Below are 17,693 nucleotides of genomic sequence, written 5' to 3'. Positions count from 1 at the left end.
AGCGTACCCAGTGACTAATGTTTGTGCTTCATTTTGGATGCTGTTTTCTCCCTCATGATGGGAACCCAAGATCAGATCAGCCTTGGACAAAAATCGTGGCCATTGGACAGGTCTTGGCACTCTACTGTCTGATCTCTGTCCACTCTAAATTTACATCCAGGAAAAATCTCTCACATGAGGATTGTTTAATCTCAGCTCCTCCTTGATTCCTGTAAATCTTCACTGGATTAAATCAATATGTCAAAAATAGGCAGAAAAATGTTTTTAAATCAAAGATCTCTGGAAGTGTTTCTCCTCATTTTGTAATGACAACTCAAATACATTTAAACAAAACAGTGGTGATATTTTGTATTCTGAAAAGACAAATTTTGTGCTCCAGTAATCCGAAAGAGAAGAATTGGCTGTTATTATTTGGTGTTAGAAGTTCTCAACTTGTGGAGCCAGAAAGTAATCATCCTTTTTAAAATGCAGCCATTCTCTTATGTAAATGCTGCAAAATCCTGCAGAGAACTTGTTTCACACTTTCCCTGTGACATCATAGTGCTTACCATCATTGCACTTGATACTGAGATATGGAAGCGTTAAATTATCAACAAGATCCAAACTGAAAGAGGGGCCAAAAAGGAGAGAAACTATTTATCTTCCAGCTTTTTAACAACAATTTTTCAAAACAAAACTAGGAACCTGTGTTTTTTTGTATCTAATGAGAACTAAGATCTTTGCAAAACTGCCTGATAGCAAGGCTTTTCTTTGATTTTGTTTCCAAGTAAAATACTATCTTATCATGACATTTATTTCACAAGAACCGCCTGATACTGAGAAACAATAGGAAAGCTTGCAAATAAGCCCCATATTATTAGTATAAACTCTGAGCATTAAGTTCTTTAGAGACTGAAGAAATTTCCAACTGACAATAGGATGAGCCTTCACTTCCCACTCACCTCCAGATAACATCCCCCTTTGCTATTTAGATGTAGAATGGGTATAAAACACAGCTCCACCTTTTCCTTGCAGAAGTTTGGCCAACAGGAATGAGCAGTGTGAGTCACCCCAGGTAGCTAGAGTGTCCCCTCTGATGGCAAGAGTGAAGCCCTAGCAGAGGGGGTACCTGAGTCTCTCTGCTAGCAAAGTAGGTTGTGCTCTGTGGGGTTTTCTCAAGACCATCCTGCTGCCCAGATTTTACTAATGACATAGATGGTAGAATAGAGCAAACTTATTAAAGCCCACAAACACAGAAATGGGAGGAAACATTTAGACTGGATATAAGTAAAAAGTTTTTTACAGTAAGGATAGAGGGATGAAATCCCCTTGACAAGCTTCATATAACAATATGGCAAACAATATGCTAACAGACACAGAACTTGGCAAGCACCAGGTTAGTCTGCAAGGCATTTATTTTCTCTAGTCAGGCTGTTAGTTTTACAAGCTGTCATGTTTGTTTGTTGGTTGGTTTTAGCTCAATTAGGTATTTTAAATCACCTGAGATGTTTATCCACTTGAGCTACTTAGTGTGGATTTGTGAGAAGCACAGGAATAAGCAGCTTCATTAAAGTATGAAAAATAGCAGCCAAGCAGAAAAGCTTATCTAGCACACTGCACATCACAAAGTGAAACATGAAGTACCGTCTGGCTGTGAATGTCTAAAACATGCAGAGTTAAGCAATCTTCCTCGTGTCAGCCGGGTGCACTACACCCAGACTGGAACGGGCTGCTCATAAAGGCCGTGGAGTTTCCTCCTTTGGAGATACTCAAAACCTGCCTGAGTGTTTTTGTGTGTGACCTACTGTAGTGAACCTGCCTTAGCAGGCAGCTGGGCTAAGTGATCTCCAAAGTCCCCTTCCAACCCCTATGATTCAGTGTCTTGGATGCTGCCTTCCTGGGTGAGGTATGTTCAGCAAGAATGGCCAGAAGTCTAGCAAACAGTAAGTGGGTGAAAAGCGAGATCAGTCTTCATAACATCTTTCAGCTTAAATAACAGCTGCTGTGATGCAGTGGTTTTGTTTTCCGTGCTATAATGGACAGGAAAAACTAGGCTAAAATTGCTAAGGGAACGATTTAATGTCTATAACAAATTCCTTTTCATTACAGAAAAGAGGAAAAGTATTGTCTGGAGGGAATGAAGAAGGCCCACCACTGAGGGCACTTAAGGATGGATGCAGTAGGTATAATGGCTCCAGATCTGGAGTACAGAGTAACGCTGAATAACCCCTAAAAATCAGTCCCAGCCCACTGGATCTGAAGCTTGCACAGTGTATTTACATTTCCACATGAGCCTTCAGAGGGTCCAAGATTTTAGTCTACGTATGATGCTTTCTTGAGGTGGAAAGGGTTAGGAAATAAGCTTTAAGTAGAGATTAAGATGCTAAAACACAAGTATTAATCGCCATTTTAGTTGTCCAATAATATCCAAGGAAGTTGCATACAGCTGGCAAGTAGGACACTAGATCTTCAGATCTGTGACCCTTTGCAGCTGCTTCTGCTAAAAGGAGGAACTTCAGCTAAATACTAGGCTAAGACCTAGCAAGATTCACAGAAAATTACACTGCAACATTTATTTTGTAGGCTTCCGTGATGGCCTTCATGTTAATTCCAAGAACCCAGAGGACTTCTTTCATAAAAATTGATTTAAACAAAATTGCTTTGTACCAATTTGCTTATGCTAGCATCTCTTTTCCAAGATTATAGCAAGATGCTGACTGCTTGCACTGAGAACCCCATCCCTGCAGGTTCTAATATCTCATCTTGCTTCCCACAACTGACAGTAATTAAATGAGAAAGCACATTTACATGGCAACACTACAGAAGGTCAGCATGCTAGTAGTCTCATAAAACTACATCCTTCCTATGTTCTCCCAGGCAGTAATGACTCAGGTTCTCGGGTGCATATGTTTAACAGTTGCCTTGAAAGAACCTGAGAGCCACAGCCAGCAGATGGTAACATGTGGAGATGTAATAAGTATAATCTGGAAAGGCTGTAGTTCTCCCAGACCTACTGGTGGGAATGTCATATTCTTCTGACTTGATTATAGAAAGAGTTTCATCTTTTTTTCAGTTTGAATAAAAGTATTTTAAAATTATACATTTCAAAGGAACATTCTCCTTGCACACGATAAGTGGCTAACTTAATTCACTGCAGGTGTATGCTTTCTCTGTATTTCAAAACTTTCAGATTGGCCCAAATGCCTCTTGAATTTCTAAGAAAAACTATCATAATTCAGCAAAAATTCCAGTGAAAAAAACAGCTTCTTTATGTTTTCTACAGTGGTCAATTCTCTGTGCATCTTCAGAACAGTTTTCAGAGAGCTTGCAATAAAAAGATTTATGAAAATAATTATTTTTTCAGGTTTGAAATGAATGCAGGTATCAATTTAAGGATAGGAAACCTCTCTTCTTAGTGTGAAAGTACATGATAATTGAAATAAAAAAGACTTTTTCATTAGGTACAGAAAATAATTTCTAAAAAGCTATATAGCGTCATTAAAAAACATATGTTTTAAGCTGAAAACTCATTTGGAATTGGAGGGGGAAATCCGCAAGCACTAAAAAAAAAGTGATTTTTTTTAATATTACCATTGAATAAACAATCACATGTCCTTTAGTATGGTAAGCAGAAAAAATCAGATGACCTCTGTTTGTTGGCAGTGATGCCCAAAGCTTTTAAAATAAAAATAAAACTAGGAAAATATCTAACATTTCTGTTTCTGAACTCCACCTGTCCTTTGCATTTTTAGTAGCATGAGTCCTGGAAATCAATTAAAATTTAAATGTGGCAACAGCACGTTTGTGAACGTTTGTGGGTTTTAAAAGTCTAATGGGCATAAAATGACTTTTATTTGTGTTGACAGGCCATATTGGCTTTCTGAATTTCTACCCAATAAATGATTAAATGTTTGCTTTTCAAACACTGCAGATTTTTTTTTCCCTTCCTATTGAAATTTAAAATCAGAATGTAGAGTTTTTGTATCCCATTGTTTTTATTTAGTATAGAAAAACACTTGTATAGTAGTTTCTTTTTCTTGTGAGAATTAGAAAAGTTATTAAAAAAATAATAAATTTTGAATGAAAGAAGATGCACAGGAAATCTAGTCTCAATACTTGTCTATCCAAGTTGGTTTTCATATCAGTGTACTTTTTATTATAATAAGCAGTATAATACATTGTGCATACAGTGAACGTGCACACACAGGAGCTAGAAGATTACTGAGCAGCTCTCATTTGGGCTGACTTTTTTCCCAAATATTTAACTGCCTCTGTAAGCTTACAGAAATTTCTATTCAGATAAACATGGAACTTAAAACTTAGCAATGATAAAGACATTCAGCTTGATGTATAAGCTAGATTATCAATGATGCTGTCTCCTAACTCATTAATTTTTCAGTATAACAGCTCTCATGTCTCATTGGACCCTATGATGAATGAAGCACTAACTGGTCTAGATAAAAGTAAGAAAAAGGGTATTGTACAGAAGGTACAAGCCGTTCCACTGCACATTTTCTATGTAGCACATTTGCTTTGAAAAGAAGGTTGGAGAGTAACCCGATGTCAGCCACTGGTTTGTCTGCTTTTCCACTTTTCTTCCTGCCTGAAGCAGCAAGCCACTGATGGAAATTTCCCTCTGGAGATACCAGCTACCCATACCAACACCCCACTGGCTAGCCATTTAAAGTATAAACCAAGAGGCATAAGATCACATGTCTTAATGCAATTCTGTGGTATTTTATCCAGACTCATTCTGAGTGCCCAGCAGTGATACTAGCTAGGTGCTGGCACTGGCTGGCTCAGCAGGGAGGAGTCTGGGCACACAGTAGTGCCAGGGGTATGGTTTGTGCTGGAATAATGAGTGAAAAGCCAAGTTGCAAACACACAGCTCAGAAAAAGTTGCCTTTTCCTTGCTTCAGTGTCTGAGTATACACAGGCTGAGCTGCCCAAAAGGATGTTGAGAAGAAAACCCTGCAATCAAACCCTGGCGAATGCTGTGGTTTGTACATGACTGATGGTGAATGTATTAAGTTAGAATAACATCCTCCTTAGTGTCCCAGAGCGTGCTGCATTTTGAGCAATTTGCCAGCCTCAAAAGGAACATTTCTAATGTGAAACATGACCTGTCATTTCTCGTAGCCCTGCTTATTTAAGATGCTAGCAGGCATGCACACCTTTACTAACCTGAGAAATTCCAGGGGGAAAAATATAGTGTCATAATGGCCTCTCCCTTGCCTATTGGTACAGATAAAACTAACTAGGTGGGGTCAGATGACAGGACAGCACTAATGGTATCCTGTCTAATGGAAAGGTGCTGTCAGAAAAGCAAACCATCCTATTAATTGGAGACACAAATCAGCAACAGCTCCAGTGTATACAATCCAGTCTTTATGCATTACTCATCCTAACTCCTACATTTCCCTGCCAAAGTAAAAAGATAACCTATCCAAAAGGCACAGAAGTAAAAGCAAGAAGTGTTACATACTTCACAATGTAGTATTTTGGCTGAGAAAGCTGGGTCTGTTCAGCCTGGAGAAGGCTCTGGGGAGACCTGATAGCAGCCCTTCAGTATGTAAAGGGAGGCTGTGAGAAGGAAGAGGACAGACCCTTTAGCAGAGTCTGTGGTGACAGAACAAGGAGAAGAGGTTTTAAACTAGGGGGAGATTTGGACTGGGTGTAAAATAAGTCTCCCACTGATGCTATTGCTCTTTTGCATTGTTTCAGGAGTTAGCACAGAAGATGAAGAGAGGTCAGTGGGTCCACACCAGTTACACACTTCAGAGCTAGTAGCTGTTTCTCTTCAATGCTAAACACAGAGACATTCATGTTCCTTCCCTACAGACCAAAAAAAAGCCTATAAAACGAAAGATATTCTACCAACAGTCCTTCCAAGTAACAGTCATCTGCAGAGATCATCTTAGGTGCTCTGGCATTAAGTCAAGAAACAAACACAGACAGTGAGGATGATGGTGAGGCCTGGAGAAGGGGTGGCAGTGATGTGGCACACAGCTCTCTCATTCTGCTCCCCGCAGCCAGCAGGAGGCAAACGTGGAAAGACACGTCCTTCACAACTGCACCATGAAAATGCAATACACCAGCCAGGCCTCTCATGGACTCTTTTTGTGCAGCTGCTTCACAGCATCACAGCACAAGGGCACATTTGGTGCTGTTTGCCATTTTCATGGCCTCAGGAACAACCACACAGACAAACACAGACAACTCACAAGAGAATCCTCTTAAATTACAAAGCAAGAGACTATTACAGGACAGCGTCTATATGAAACATCTAAATGACTGAGATAAAAGTCACTTAGGAAAACAGAATAACCAAAGATTAGCCTTAAAGTGCTAATGTGATATAATGAGACAAAAAGAAGCAACTGAACACACAAAAGTTAGGTCCTGATGGATAAGCACAGGGAAGGACAACACACATTTTTAGTTTACTGTGATGTATCCTAGGCATTACAGCAGGGCTGATATGCAGAACTAGTTGCAGTGTCAGTACATTCTTGCAGAATTTATTTAGTGCACAGAGCATTGATTAACAGAGAGCAGATTCTCAGCTACTGCAAATCAGTGTAGGTTTTGTAGCAAGTCAACAGAACCATGCAAATTATAGCAACTGAAGACAGCATCTAACAGAAAGCACAGAGCTCCTAATGTGTGCAGTGGTAGAACACATCTTTGGGAGAGAAATTAGAAAACAGAGAACTGCATTTCACTATTTGGTTGAAACTCAGGAGGCTTTAAAAGTGGGAAAAGAATAAAAAAAACCTGAGAAAACAAAGTTTTTGCAATGACATTTGACTCATACAGCAGCAAGCACGAAGGCGCTGTATTCCTCATCCCACACAAACAGCAAGAGGAATGGTTAAGCTCTGAAACACAGACGTACACACAGGAACACGTGGAGTCACCCAAGAGTTTAGAACTATGTCAAGATCACAAACGTGCGAGGCAAATGAATACATTTAAAAGGTTCGTCTGATACCACATCAAGAAGCTTAAAGGAGAGGCTAAAACCTCTCCCCAGTGTGGAGGATTCCCCTCCACACCAGCTGCTAGTTTTTGTGTTCCCAGACCAGTGGAGGTGTGGGGCCAATCCTGTCAGCACACTCAACAGTCACAAGCAAGTCTCTTTCAGCCCAGAAACTGAGATTTTGTACCTCAGAGCACCACTTGCATGCAATCCCTTCTGCCTTTTTTACTGGTAACCATGCTGGAAAAAGCCAGTGTTGCAAACAGAACATAGTAGCCATGGCAACAAGCAATTTGGCACCTAAACTTTTCAACAGACTAAACAGAATTTTCTCTCTGTTTTTATAATTTCATGGTCAATAACTCACCATGAACACTTTACTTGTCTAGCTGGTCATTAATGTCTCAAAACCAATCTCCCGTTAATGCTTCAACCATGAAAACCTTCTCACTTAAAGAAAAATAAAAGTATGTGTACACAGGGAAACTGCTTGAAAATTATATTTTTTTTCTCCCTTTTTGGAAATTTGTAGAGAAATGTGGAGGAGAGCCCAAGTTCTGGCCTGCTAATCCAAACACAAGCCCTTTATTAGTACTGCGCACCATAAAATATGTTACAGCCAGGACTCTAAAGGATTAAAAGTTGATGTCTAAAGCACCTGACATCTCAGGCCCTGCAATAGGATCCCTGAACAGGCACTGCTGGGAAGTCTCCTTGCTCTTTTCCTGTTTTAGAGACTGCAAGAAATATATACATATATTTAAATCTTCTTATTGCTACCAGTAAAAACATTTGAAGATCAAAATTGAAGGTTAAAATAGGACAACATGCTCTGCCCATCTGATGAAATTTAACCCTGTTAATTGGAGAGCTTCATTTCACAGTCTGTGAGAGTCTGATATTACCCTAATGAATGTATGGCATTTTCGGAAAGGGTAATGCATGAATGCAATTGAAATAATGCCTTTTCTCCTTTTTATGGCATCAGTTTTAATATCTGCAAAAGAAATCACTGTTTTCTCCAAGACAAGAATTTGGGCAGTCTAGAATCTATTGAGCAAAAAAAGAAAATGGAAAGCCTTTGATATCTCCCATGTAGGCTAAATAATGTCCATATGAACTTTAATGCTCAAAAAGGTGCTAAGTTCAATGAATTAACTTAGGTAGGTAGTTAATTATCCAAAGCTTTCACTACCCCTTCCTGTCTCTTTAGCATTTTTATCCTTCCTTACTACAGTGAAAAATCTGAAGCAATGAGATCACCACACCCCTGAAAGCTTCAGAGGTCCTTGCCACTTTCGTTGCCACCGCAGTAACTTCATCATAGCACAACCCCACAACGCATGGATGCAGGCTTTGTTGACAGACCCGACAACTTGGGTATGAACTGAACTTTGCTAGCAACACACGTCAAGAAGCTCCATAAATGACAGTGAAGACAGAGCATGAAACAGACACAGAAATGCGTTCACGTGTTCAGGAGGAGCAGGGACCTTCATTCTCTGTTCATTTGGATTATTTTTGACAAGTAGCACAAATATCTATGAAGTCAACATGCCATGTAAGAAGCAGTTACTCAGCATTTGGGTGCTTTTTTAAACCCTGCTGGTTACATAAATACTCTAATTTAGTTTCTGTTCAAAATGTTTTCTGAACTTCTGTCATTAAAACTCACAAAGTGAGGAATGGGGGAACGTACATTGTTTTTTAAATTTCTTCAGGTTCTGGGCCATCCTGTGACCTCTTCCCTTGGACACCACACAGTCACAGCCTGCCCCTGCAACTCCAGGGTTTACTGAGTGTTTTTTACAACCCAGAGAGGGGCTGGCTGGAAACTAGATTAAGCATGTCCTGCCTGACACATACATGTGCCAGTGGGAGAGAATACTGTGCAAGTGGGAAGAAAGCATGGAAGCAACATCCATTTATGACTGAGAAACACTAGTAGGGCACAGCTACTGACCAGCCAATGGGGAAGCATCTGGGGCTCATGACAGATCATGCAGCACACTGTCATACTGTTAAGCCTTATACATATGGCCAATTAAAGAGGTATAAAACAAAGAGATCCTAGTAAAATATGGGAGATGGTGGAAGACTTTTTAATAGTTAAAGGGAAAAACAACCACTACATTACACAAACAGGGCTGCTAAAAAGCCACAGAAATATCCCATACTTACTTTTATCTTCCTGGTTTTCTTCTGCTGCTTTGACTTCCTCCTCCTCCTCCTCTTCTTCTTCCACCTCCTTTTGCTGCACTTCCTCATGGTGATCGGTGGCTCCCACTGAAAGGCTCTGGCAGCAGTGGTTGAAGCCGCTGTCTCGTGGCAGCGTGAAGCTCCGGGGCTTGCCTCCGTTCCCATTCAGCACTTGCATCCTCTCCCCCTCCACGAGAGGGAAGGGGCCATAGTGATCTTGCAGGTGGCACTTCTGGGTGGGCAAAGTGGACTGCCGCCGGTGCTCAGGGGACACCACGGCGGTCTCAGAGAACACCGAGTCCTCCAGTGGCAGCGTCTGCAAGTAGTGGAGTCCTGAGCTTGTCAGTGGTGTCTCGATGAGGTCCTGCCAGGAGCGTCGCTGGCTTGCTGTCTTGCGCACTGGCGAGTCAGTGACACTCCCTGATGCCTCTGGGCGAAACTCCTCATGAGATGACTGTGACTGGGAGGTCTCTGTGGAGGAGAGGCGGCTGTGTTTTGGCTCCACGTAAGGGCTGGTGCAACTCATCTGCAACGGAGCAAGCTTCAGATCAGTGGAGATTGTGGCCCACCCACAGCAGCAGTCATGTGCTGTTTGTTGTTATGAATGGCTCCCAGTTTGGTAATGACCCTGCACATACACTGCTACATACTCCTCTAGAATGTCCCTTAATTAATAAAAGAGGCTCACTCAATTATTTCTTCAGAAAGCTTTGTAAAATATAGCTTTATGGAAGACACAGGAGTGACAGAATACCTCCCCTATGAGGACAGGCTGAGGGAGCTGGGGCTGTTCAGCTTGAAAATAAGGCTTTGGGGAGACCTGATCTAAGACAAGGCTCCAGAGAAGCCTTTCAGTATCTAAAAAAGGGGCTATAAGAAAGAAGGGAACAGAGTCTTTAGGGGGTCTTTTGTGATAGGAAAGGGAAATGGTTTTGAACTAAAAGAGGGGAAATTTAGTTTACTTAGTTTACATAGTTTACATACTATGAAAAAGGTTGTTTTACTATAAGGGTAGTGAAGCACTGCAGGTTGGATGTCTCTGACACTCAAGGTCAGGCTGAACAGGGCTCTGAGCACCCTGATCTAGCTGTAGGTGTCCCTGTTTGTTGCAGGGGAGTTGGACTAGATGACCTTTAGAGACCCTTTCCAACTGAAATGATTCTATGATACACTTGGTCCATCAATACTATCTTAAAATTGACATCTGAATTACTTTGGAAACATGTTCACGGAGCTTCAGTATGCTTCAGAGCTCTATGGCTTTGGAAAATGAAGTCTTGCTTGCTAATTAAACATCACTAACACTTTCCACAAACTTACTCAAGTTTTCATCTAACATTTTTGTGTGTTTTAAAATTATATTGAAGATGTTTTAATAATGTCTGAATATACAGACACAAAAATTAAAATTTCCAATGAAGAATAAGTTAGAAGTTCACTCATTAGTTTTATACCAACAACTACTTAAAGAAGGAAATAGCAACCAGATCTCCTTTTGCTCTCTTTTATACTTAAACCTACCTTTTCACAAGCAACAGAATTGCTGTTGGCTGTACAAAAAAACATTTTTATATTGGCACAAATGTTGTACCTTAGAGAAGAATCTCTGTTACCAGGGTATTACATTTTGTCAAAGAAGATGATAAGAAGGATGTGAGCAATTATATGGATGAATAGGGGTCTATCATGAATTAAGAAGAGGACGAATTCTGTAACGTAATTCATGTTTGTACAACAAATGGGATGATACATGTGTTTTTTACACACCAATGGAAATGCCAAGGATGGCTCTTGATGCTAGCAATGCATGATACTTAAGGAATAGCTTAAGCCCAGTACTGACTCAAAAAAGTATACTGGATTGCAATGTTTGCAAGCACGTGGTTCTAATCAGAAGAGTTGGTCAAAGTGACATTTTGTGTAGCCATTCCTGAGTAGGCAGTTGCAGGTGACTTACCGAAGGAGGCCGTGGGTATGTATCATATGGGGGTGGTGGGCTGTCTTGTTTGGGTGTCGATGGAGTGTCAGCCTCCTCCTTATCACTCTCACTCCAGTAATCTACAAGTTACATACACATCGGGTCAACAGCTACCAACATGTTTTGATATGTTTCTGTACCAGAAAAATTGTTTTCATGAAAACAACAAGAGATTCCTTCACAGATATTTCTGAGAGTAAAATATCACTGAATGCTGACTCTCTATATGCTAGCTGCTGTAATTTGGAAATGTTTTAATGTAAGGAGGGAAAATTAAAAACATTACTGGGTGAATTAAGTCTGATTTCCCATCATAGAGAAATCAATCAACAACCTGTAAGTGACCCACTGATATAACTCTTGTATACACCTTATAAATACAACGTGCATACAGAATACACCTAATGCAGTAATAACCAGATTTTCAAATATTTGCTAAATCAAAATAATTATGATTGTACATATATTGGCTGGAAATTACTGAAAGTGCTTTTTGAACAGAAAAGATGAAAGCAATTTTGAAATGAAAGCAAAGAGTCTTATTGACTGCAAATAATATTAACAAATTTAATCAATACTAGCTGGCAAATCAAGCAAGTAGTGGTTATTGCATGCATGAATAACCAGTGTTATTTTTACAGTCATTTTCTCCACTACCAGTTACTCGAGGTTTTCAATTAAATTTCTGATTAAAAGAAGATGCATTTACCACAACGCAGAAAAAGTTCACATAACATCTTCATTATTAAGTAGCTGCTATCCTATTACCCAAGCAAAAACCTAAGGGTGGTTTTTTAAGGAAGAATGTGACAACTTATATTTAAGCACAGAATTCTAAAAGATGGATGAGAGAAAGTACAAAGGACACAGAGATTTTTGTCTAAATTTAGTGGGATATGAGGTTTCATTTTCTTATGATATCGAGTCTTAGACAAGTCCATTTCATATCAGGAGTTGGACTAGATGACCTTTAATGGTCTCTTCCAACTCAAATGATTCTATGATTCTATGATATTTTTGGTAGCTTACTCAAGGAGGAAAACACATGTAAGAATGTACATGATAATTCCTATTTATTCTGCGGCAATTACCTTTGAAACAGAAGAGGATCTAAGTAAACAGACAGCATATCTTAATATTGCTTACAAAAGAAAACTAACTGCTGACTCACATCCAGATAGATAACCTTAAGGTGTTTACACACTGTAAGACTCATAAAAACATTCCTGTTGTCACTTGTTTCTGAATGCATTACCTTCTAGTATTTGGGTAAGCCTCTGTACCGCAGAACAAGTTTAATTCACGCTTTTCACAGACAATTTTCACTTTACATGTTCAGTGAACTCTGTAACTTACTGTTTTGTCATTAATAGGAGAAAAAGATATACTATCTGAACTATCTAACAAAAAAAAACAGTTGAATTTTGAATTTTTCCAAGTTAGCATTACTTATAATTTTGGCTTTAATGATTTTTGATACTAGTATAATCATGATTAAAATGTACTGTACCTAATCTTATTTAAGACTTAAAATAATAACAATAATAAAAAAATATCTTAGGATTACACTGTTGTGAAATAGTTGTCTCTAAAATTCTTTATCTTTTCAGACTATGGTACTCGAGGAGTCTGCAGCCGTATTCATCTATTTACTCATTAGAAGCAATAGCATTTCTTTTTGGACTCTGGGTTTCTTGAATTACCTCATGCAAGCTTATAGCTGAGAGGTTCTCTTCAAGTAGTGTAAGAAATAAATAGTATAAATAATTTTTATAATGGCAATGAAATGAAGAAAAGAAAAACTAATTCCAAATGTTCCTGTCTGCAGACATCTCCAAATGATTCATCATTGGTTAAGAAAAACACTGCATCAGAGCAAATGGTTAGGTCATTCTCCGTTTAAAGAAAACTTGTTTCCAGCAACTCAGAAAACCTCAAATATTGGCATATAAGTATGTTTACTCCCATTATAGCAAAGCCTAATGGAGCTGCTTCTCATGAGAGGACTATCTCACTCACTGTGATTTCTGCAGCCTAGGAGCTTTTCTATTTATTCTGGAAGTATAAACTAGCATTCTCAGTGCAGATTCCAATTTTGGCTGAAAATACAAAAAAGTTTTGCTTGTCAAAACCATAAAACACTGCATAATCGTGCTTTTGGGTGCCTTACCTCAAATAGGAAATTGTGTTGGCAACTTACTGTATTTGCCTAGAAAAAAGTCTGTAGTTATAGGGGCCAACTTTCAGGTGAAATGAATGAAAATAGCCTCCATCCATTTTTAAAAATGTTCTGTTCTTGGCAAGTGAGACATTACAGTCTACCTAAACTGTGTGTAATGGTATCAAATGGTTGCCATATTTCCCTCTGCAGATTTTGTCCAATTCAGAAACAAATATGTTCAAAGCATTAGCCATATCTTGAAAGCTTTCAAAATAATTAGGAGTCTATGTGTTATAAGTAAGATAAAACTGACCTGCTATTTCTCAGTTAAAACTTTTCAGATAAGCAAGTCCTTTTGTTTCCCTACCTTTCTATGACTGGAAAACATGTAACTTATCCATCCAAGAAAGCCCTCTGCCATATTACTAGAGTTCATTGTATTTAATATGGAAAACTGATGGTATTTATAAAACTGTTCTGTACAGAATGTGACATTTTCTCCAGCAGTACACCCACAGTTCAGTGATTCGTGCATCTCTAAAGCACTTGAAATATATTTATACACTTTAGATTCAGAACTGTTCAACTCTTCATTGAAACAAGTTTGACAACTACTGCTGAATTGTTTCAGAAGCATTATAAAGCTTTCCTGCAAGGGGCTGAACTGAACAGGAATAAAAGACCTTTTGTGAAATCTAATATGTAGATGACAATTGGTACAATCACTGAATACAGAAAAAATCCAGCTTCACAGTTTCTATAGATTCTACAGTTTCAAAAGTGCTTGAAGTGATAGAGAGGCTTTACATTGTTAACTTGATGTCTCTGCTAATTAGGGGCACAGCTCAGCTGTTTAACAGCCCTGTTCTGGGAGCCAAGGATAAGCACCAGAGACATAAAAGCTTCGCGCTGCAGCAAAAGGGGAATGTGGTGCTGATTCCCTCCATAAACACAAATCTGCAACACAAAGAGGATATAGCATTCCCTACCTCCATACGATGAATCAATTTGAGTAAATGGCATTAGAGTGGAAATAAAGAGCTCCCTCAGTGTCTTCGATATAATTTCAGTGGTAAGTGGAGTCTCACTGATGATTTCCAATAGGGAGCCATTTTAATAATAGGCAACATGAGGCCTGAATGCACGTGATCTCATATCTTAGAACAGGATCATCTGCTATTATTCAGCAATTTCGAGGGAGGACAAATATTTCTCCACATCCATCTGGATTTATAAAGGTGCACCATGTCTGTGGTTGTGCACTTTGGCAGTGTTAGTATAACTGTTCTTACAATTTTTCCTTTACTGTCCCGCATTACTGTAATTCTATTGCCAACCTGATTTCTATAAAAGCTTCACTTTGGCTTTGGATGCTAACATGGAGGATTTCCCTGAAAACTAAAAGATTCAGAGTTTTTTTGTGGCCTATTCAAGCAGTGATGGATGATATACAGGTCCCTCCAAGATGGTTATTGCAATGTGGCATGGGAAATACAGATTCCCAAGCAGATTTTGGTTTGGTGAGGCACTGAGAAAATGACTGGAGGTGCAGTGAGTGCAGCATATCTATTGGGCTGAGTGAATGCAGAGGACCTGGTATGATGAGTGATGTGGTGTGTATGGACCATAACAGACTACAGCAGGATGTGGGCAGCACTCCCATGATAAGCAGCTGCATTTGCTGGAAGGTATAATTAGAAACAAGGCAGCAGCAGGTACAACTTACTTATCTGAGGGAAAGGCAGAACACCCACAAACCTTCCCTCCCACATTGCTACCATCAAAATGCATCTGAATGCTGTAAGCCGCTGCTCTTCAACAGCAGGCTGATACCTCTAGGGTGCTCTGTAGTAAGAAAATCAGGGTATGAATTAAGGCAGACACCATTTTCTGATGTCTGTTCGTCTTCTGCCATTACAGAATATCTTACTCTCTTGATGCTTTCACCTGTCTGCTAAAGTCATCTGTGCTTCTCAATGGGGAATGAAATCTTTTGCATGGTGTCTCCCAGGATGGAGACTTAGCTAATGCCAGAAAGACATGGCTAAGGCTGCTGTTACATAGGCTGGTTACATAACCAGGATTTTGGAGGGCAAGGGGAACACCATATGGCTAATTTTGAACCCTAGTTACCACCTTTTGGATCCAAACTCTCCCTGAAAAATTGCTAGAAATTGAGCTTTTGCAAATAAAAGACTACACTCAATACACTGCTGCTGCAGCACTGAGCTACAAGCTTTTCAAAGCAAAAGTTAGAACTTCACTGATGAAGCCATTAAATTAGAATGTGGTATTCTGACTTCAAAGGCAGCAGGTAGACAGGCATCCAGATAAGCTCTAGCTCACTCTGAACATTGCCACTGTCTGGTGCCTGCAGCCAGATACACCTGTAAAAAAGAGAAAGGACTGAGATGCCAACAGCTTTCCAGGCCAGTCCGTTGGATATAAATGCTTCTGTGAGTCTTTGCCAGTGGCAATTTGGGTAAACAACCTGCCCAACACAATAGATCCTGTTGGCCAACAGGATTTTTAATGCAGCAAACCAAAATAAAGCAACTGATTGTTTATACATGCTACTTTTATAAAGGTTTGAAATACTAGACATAAAAAATATAAATGATGTAAGTCTACAACTCCAAATAAAGAGCTTCACTGAAAAGGGAACAGGGCTCTAGCACACACTTCAGTATAATATAATCAGTAGTAATCACCAAAAAATGTAATGGCCTTAAAATTAAGTCTTTAAGGGAAATCCAATATTGTCAGCAGGCTTTAGAGGAACGGTATTCTTCCAGAGACCAATTTCACGCATTCCTACCCCTGTAAATTCAAATACCAAATGACAATATTTTCAATTTTTTTTCCCCTCCACTCTACAGATTATTAAGTTTGTTCTGATGGGGAACACAGTCGCCTTGGTACCACATACCTGAGCTTACTGTACTAAATGTATTGCTTTTATCTACTTCTGCAGCTTTCATAGAAATAATCCAATGATATATGGATCAGAATCTGAAGGAGCTAATAAAAAATCCCAAGAGAAAGAATTATCTGCAGCAACAACAGAGAAACTCATTTGAGAATTGCTCTCAGATGATGAGAATGAGGCTTGATACACAACAGTGAAAATAGAGCAGATGAACTATTACAAGACCTGACAGAAGAAACAGAAACAATAACACATTACCTTGCTCTTGTTTGATCCTCTCCCTTTCTGCATAGCCAGCAGCAAGCATGTTAATTCTGTTTAGCCATCTGAAATAATATTAAAAGAGCAGTGATACTGATCCAGAATGTTAATTTATAATGCATTTCTACAAAAAAAAAAAAAAACCAAACCAAAAGCATGAGCATCTAAAGAAGATTCAGAATAATGTTATTTTTTCATGTTAAACAGCTGTTTTCTTTGATACTTTTACTCAGGTAGCCTCCAAAGATCTATAATTTTGCTGTTGAACAAACATTTTTCACAGCATAGATCTTGTTTCAAATGGAAAACCATGTATGATGTCAAACATTTGTAAAATACAGGATTTGGAGATAATCAAAGAGCTATTAAATCAGCTGCTCACAGATATGCCATCACTTTAATACTCCTGCTGTTCTAATTTCTTAAGAATAAACACCAGAGATTTAAGTAATGTTTTCAGGCTTGAATAGGCAATGCAGCAGAGGAACAGAGCACAAACCTGCTGTCAAAAGAACAGGTTCCATCCTAAACAGACAATGAAGTTTAATTATGCCATTATGTGTTTTGGGGCTTAGCTACAGTGCTAAGCACAAAGAGGAGGCATATCAGAATTCACTTTTGTGTTTGTGTCAGAGAAGCAAAGGGAGAAAAGGCAGTTGCCTCAGTGCAATTCACATCTAAGGCTTTCACCTCAACTTAGACTTGAAAAAACGCTTCCATAAGCTACACAAATTAATAAGGAACTGTTGCAATTCTCTGTTAGCAGAGCTGTCATTGTGAGGCATACATTCAGCTACCTGTACCAATGCTTTGCTCCAACCTGCCCTCTTCTCCCATGTGACTCTCAGTGGCTCTCATTATCTGAACACTTACACGAAATCTGTTCCTCCATCGATGAGGCTTTAAATGCTCATGACAACCTCCTATGGTTGTCCATTCTGCATTAAACCTGAAATTGCTTACTCCAGTCATCCCACAGTCAGGATGATAGACCTTGTTTGCCAAGCTATTGAGCAGCTTGCAATTTTACTGCTAGTGTTGGCAGAGAGATAACTGAAGTCAGTTTTGTGTTTTCTTCAGAAATGTGAAACTTCTTTTTTCAGAACACTGCCTGAGGGGTGTTATTTGCACACTGAACATATGGAAGCAGCATGTATTATTTTCTCAGCAAGGGAGGCCTTTCTGAGTCCTTTTTAACCACTTC

At 39.2% G+C, this 17,693-nt stretch overlaps 1 protein-coding gene across 3 annotated transcripts in view; it reads right to left on the bottom strand.

The window, feature by feature from the left end:
• Nucleotides 1–17,693, bottom strand: part of CNKSR2 (connector enhancer of kinase suppressor of Ras 2) — a 204,006-nt gene that overhangs the window by 27,579 nt on the left and 158,734 nt on the right. For all 3 annotated transcript variants that reach the window (XM_065741460.1, XM_065741461.1, XM_065741462.1), the window contains 3 exons: nucleotides 16,487–16,554; nucleotides 11,118–11,218; nucleotides 9,143–9,686 (listed from right to left, as the gene is read on the bottom strand). In XM_065741460.1, the coding sequence (XP_065597532.1) occupies nucleotides 9,143–9,686; nucleotides 11,118–11,218; nucleotides 16,487–16,554 (713 nt within the window). The remainder of the gene's footprint in view (nucleotides 1–9,142; nucleotides 9,687–11,117; nucleotides 11,219–16,486; nucleotides 16,555–17,693) is intronic.

This window comes from Cyrtonyx montezumae, unplaced genomic scaffold (assembly GCF_038088225.1).
Source record: "Cyrtonyx montezumae isolate F1298 unplaced genomic scaffold, pur_monq_1.0 scaffold_3, whole genome shotgun sequence".
NCBI classification, from domain to species: Eukaryota; Metazoa; Chordata; class Aves; order Galliformes; family Odontophoridae; genus Cyrtonyx; species Cyrtonyx montezumae.
This window is presented reverse-complemented; position numbering and strand designations above follow the sequence as displayed.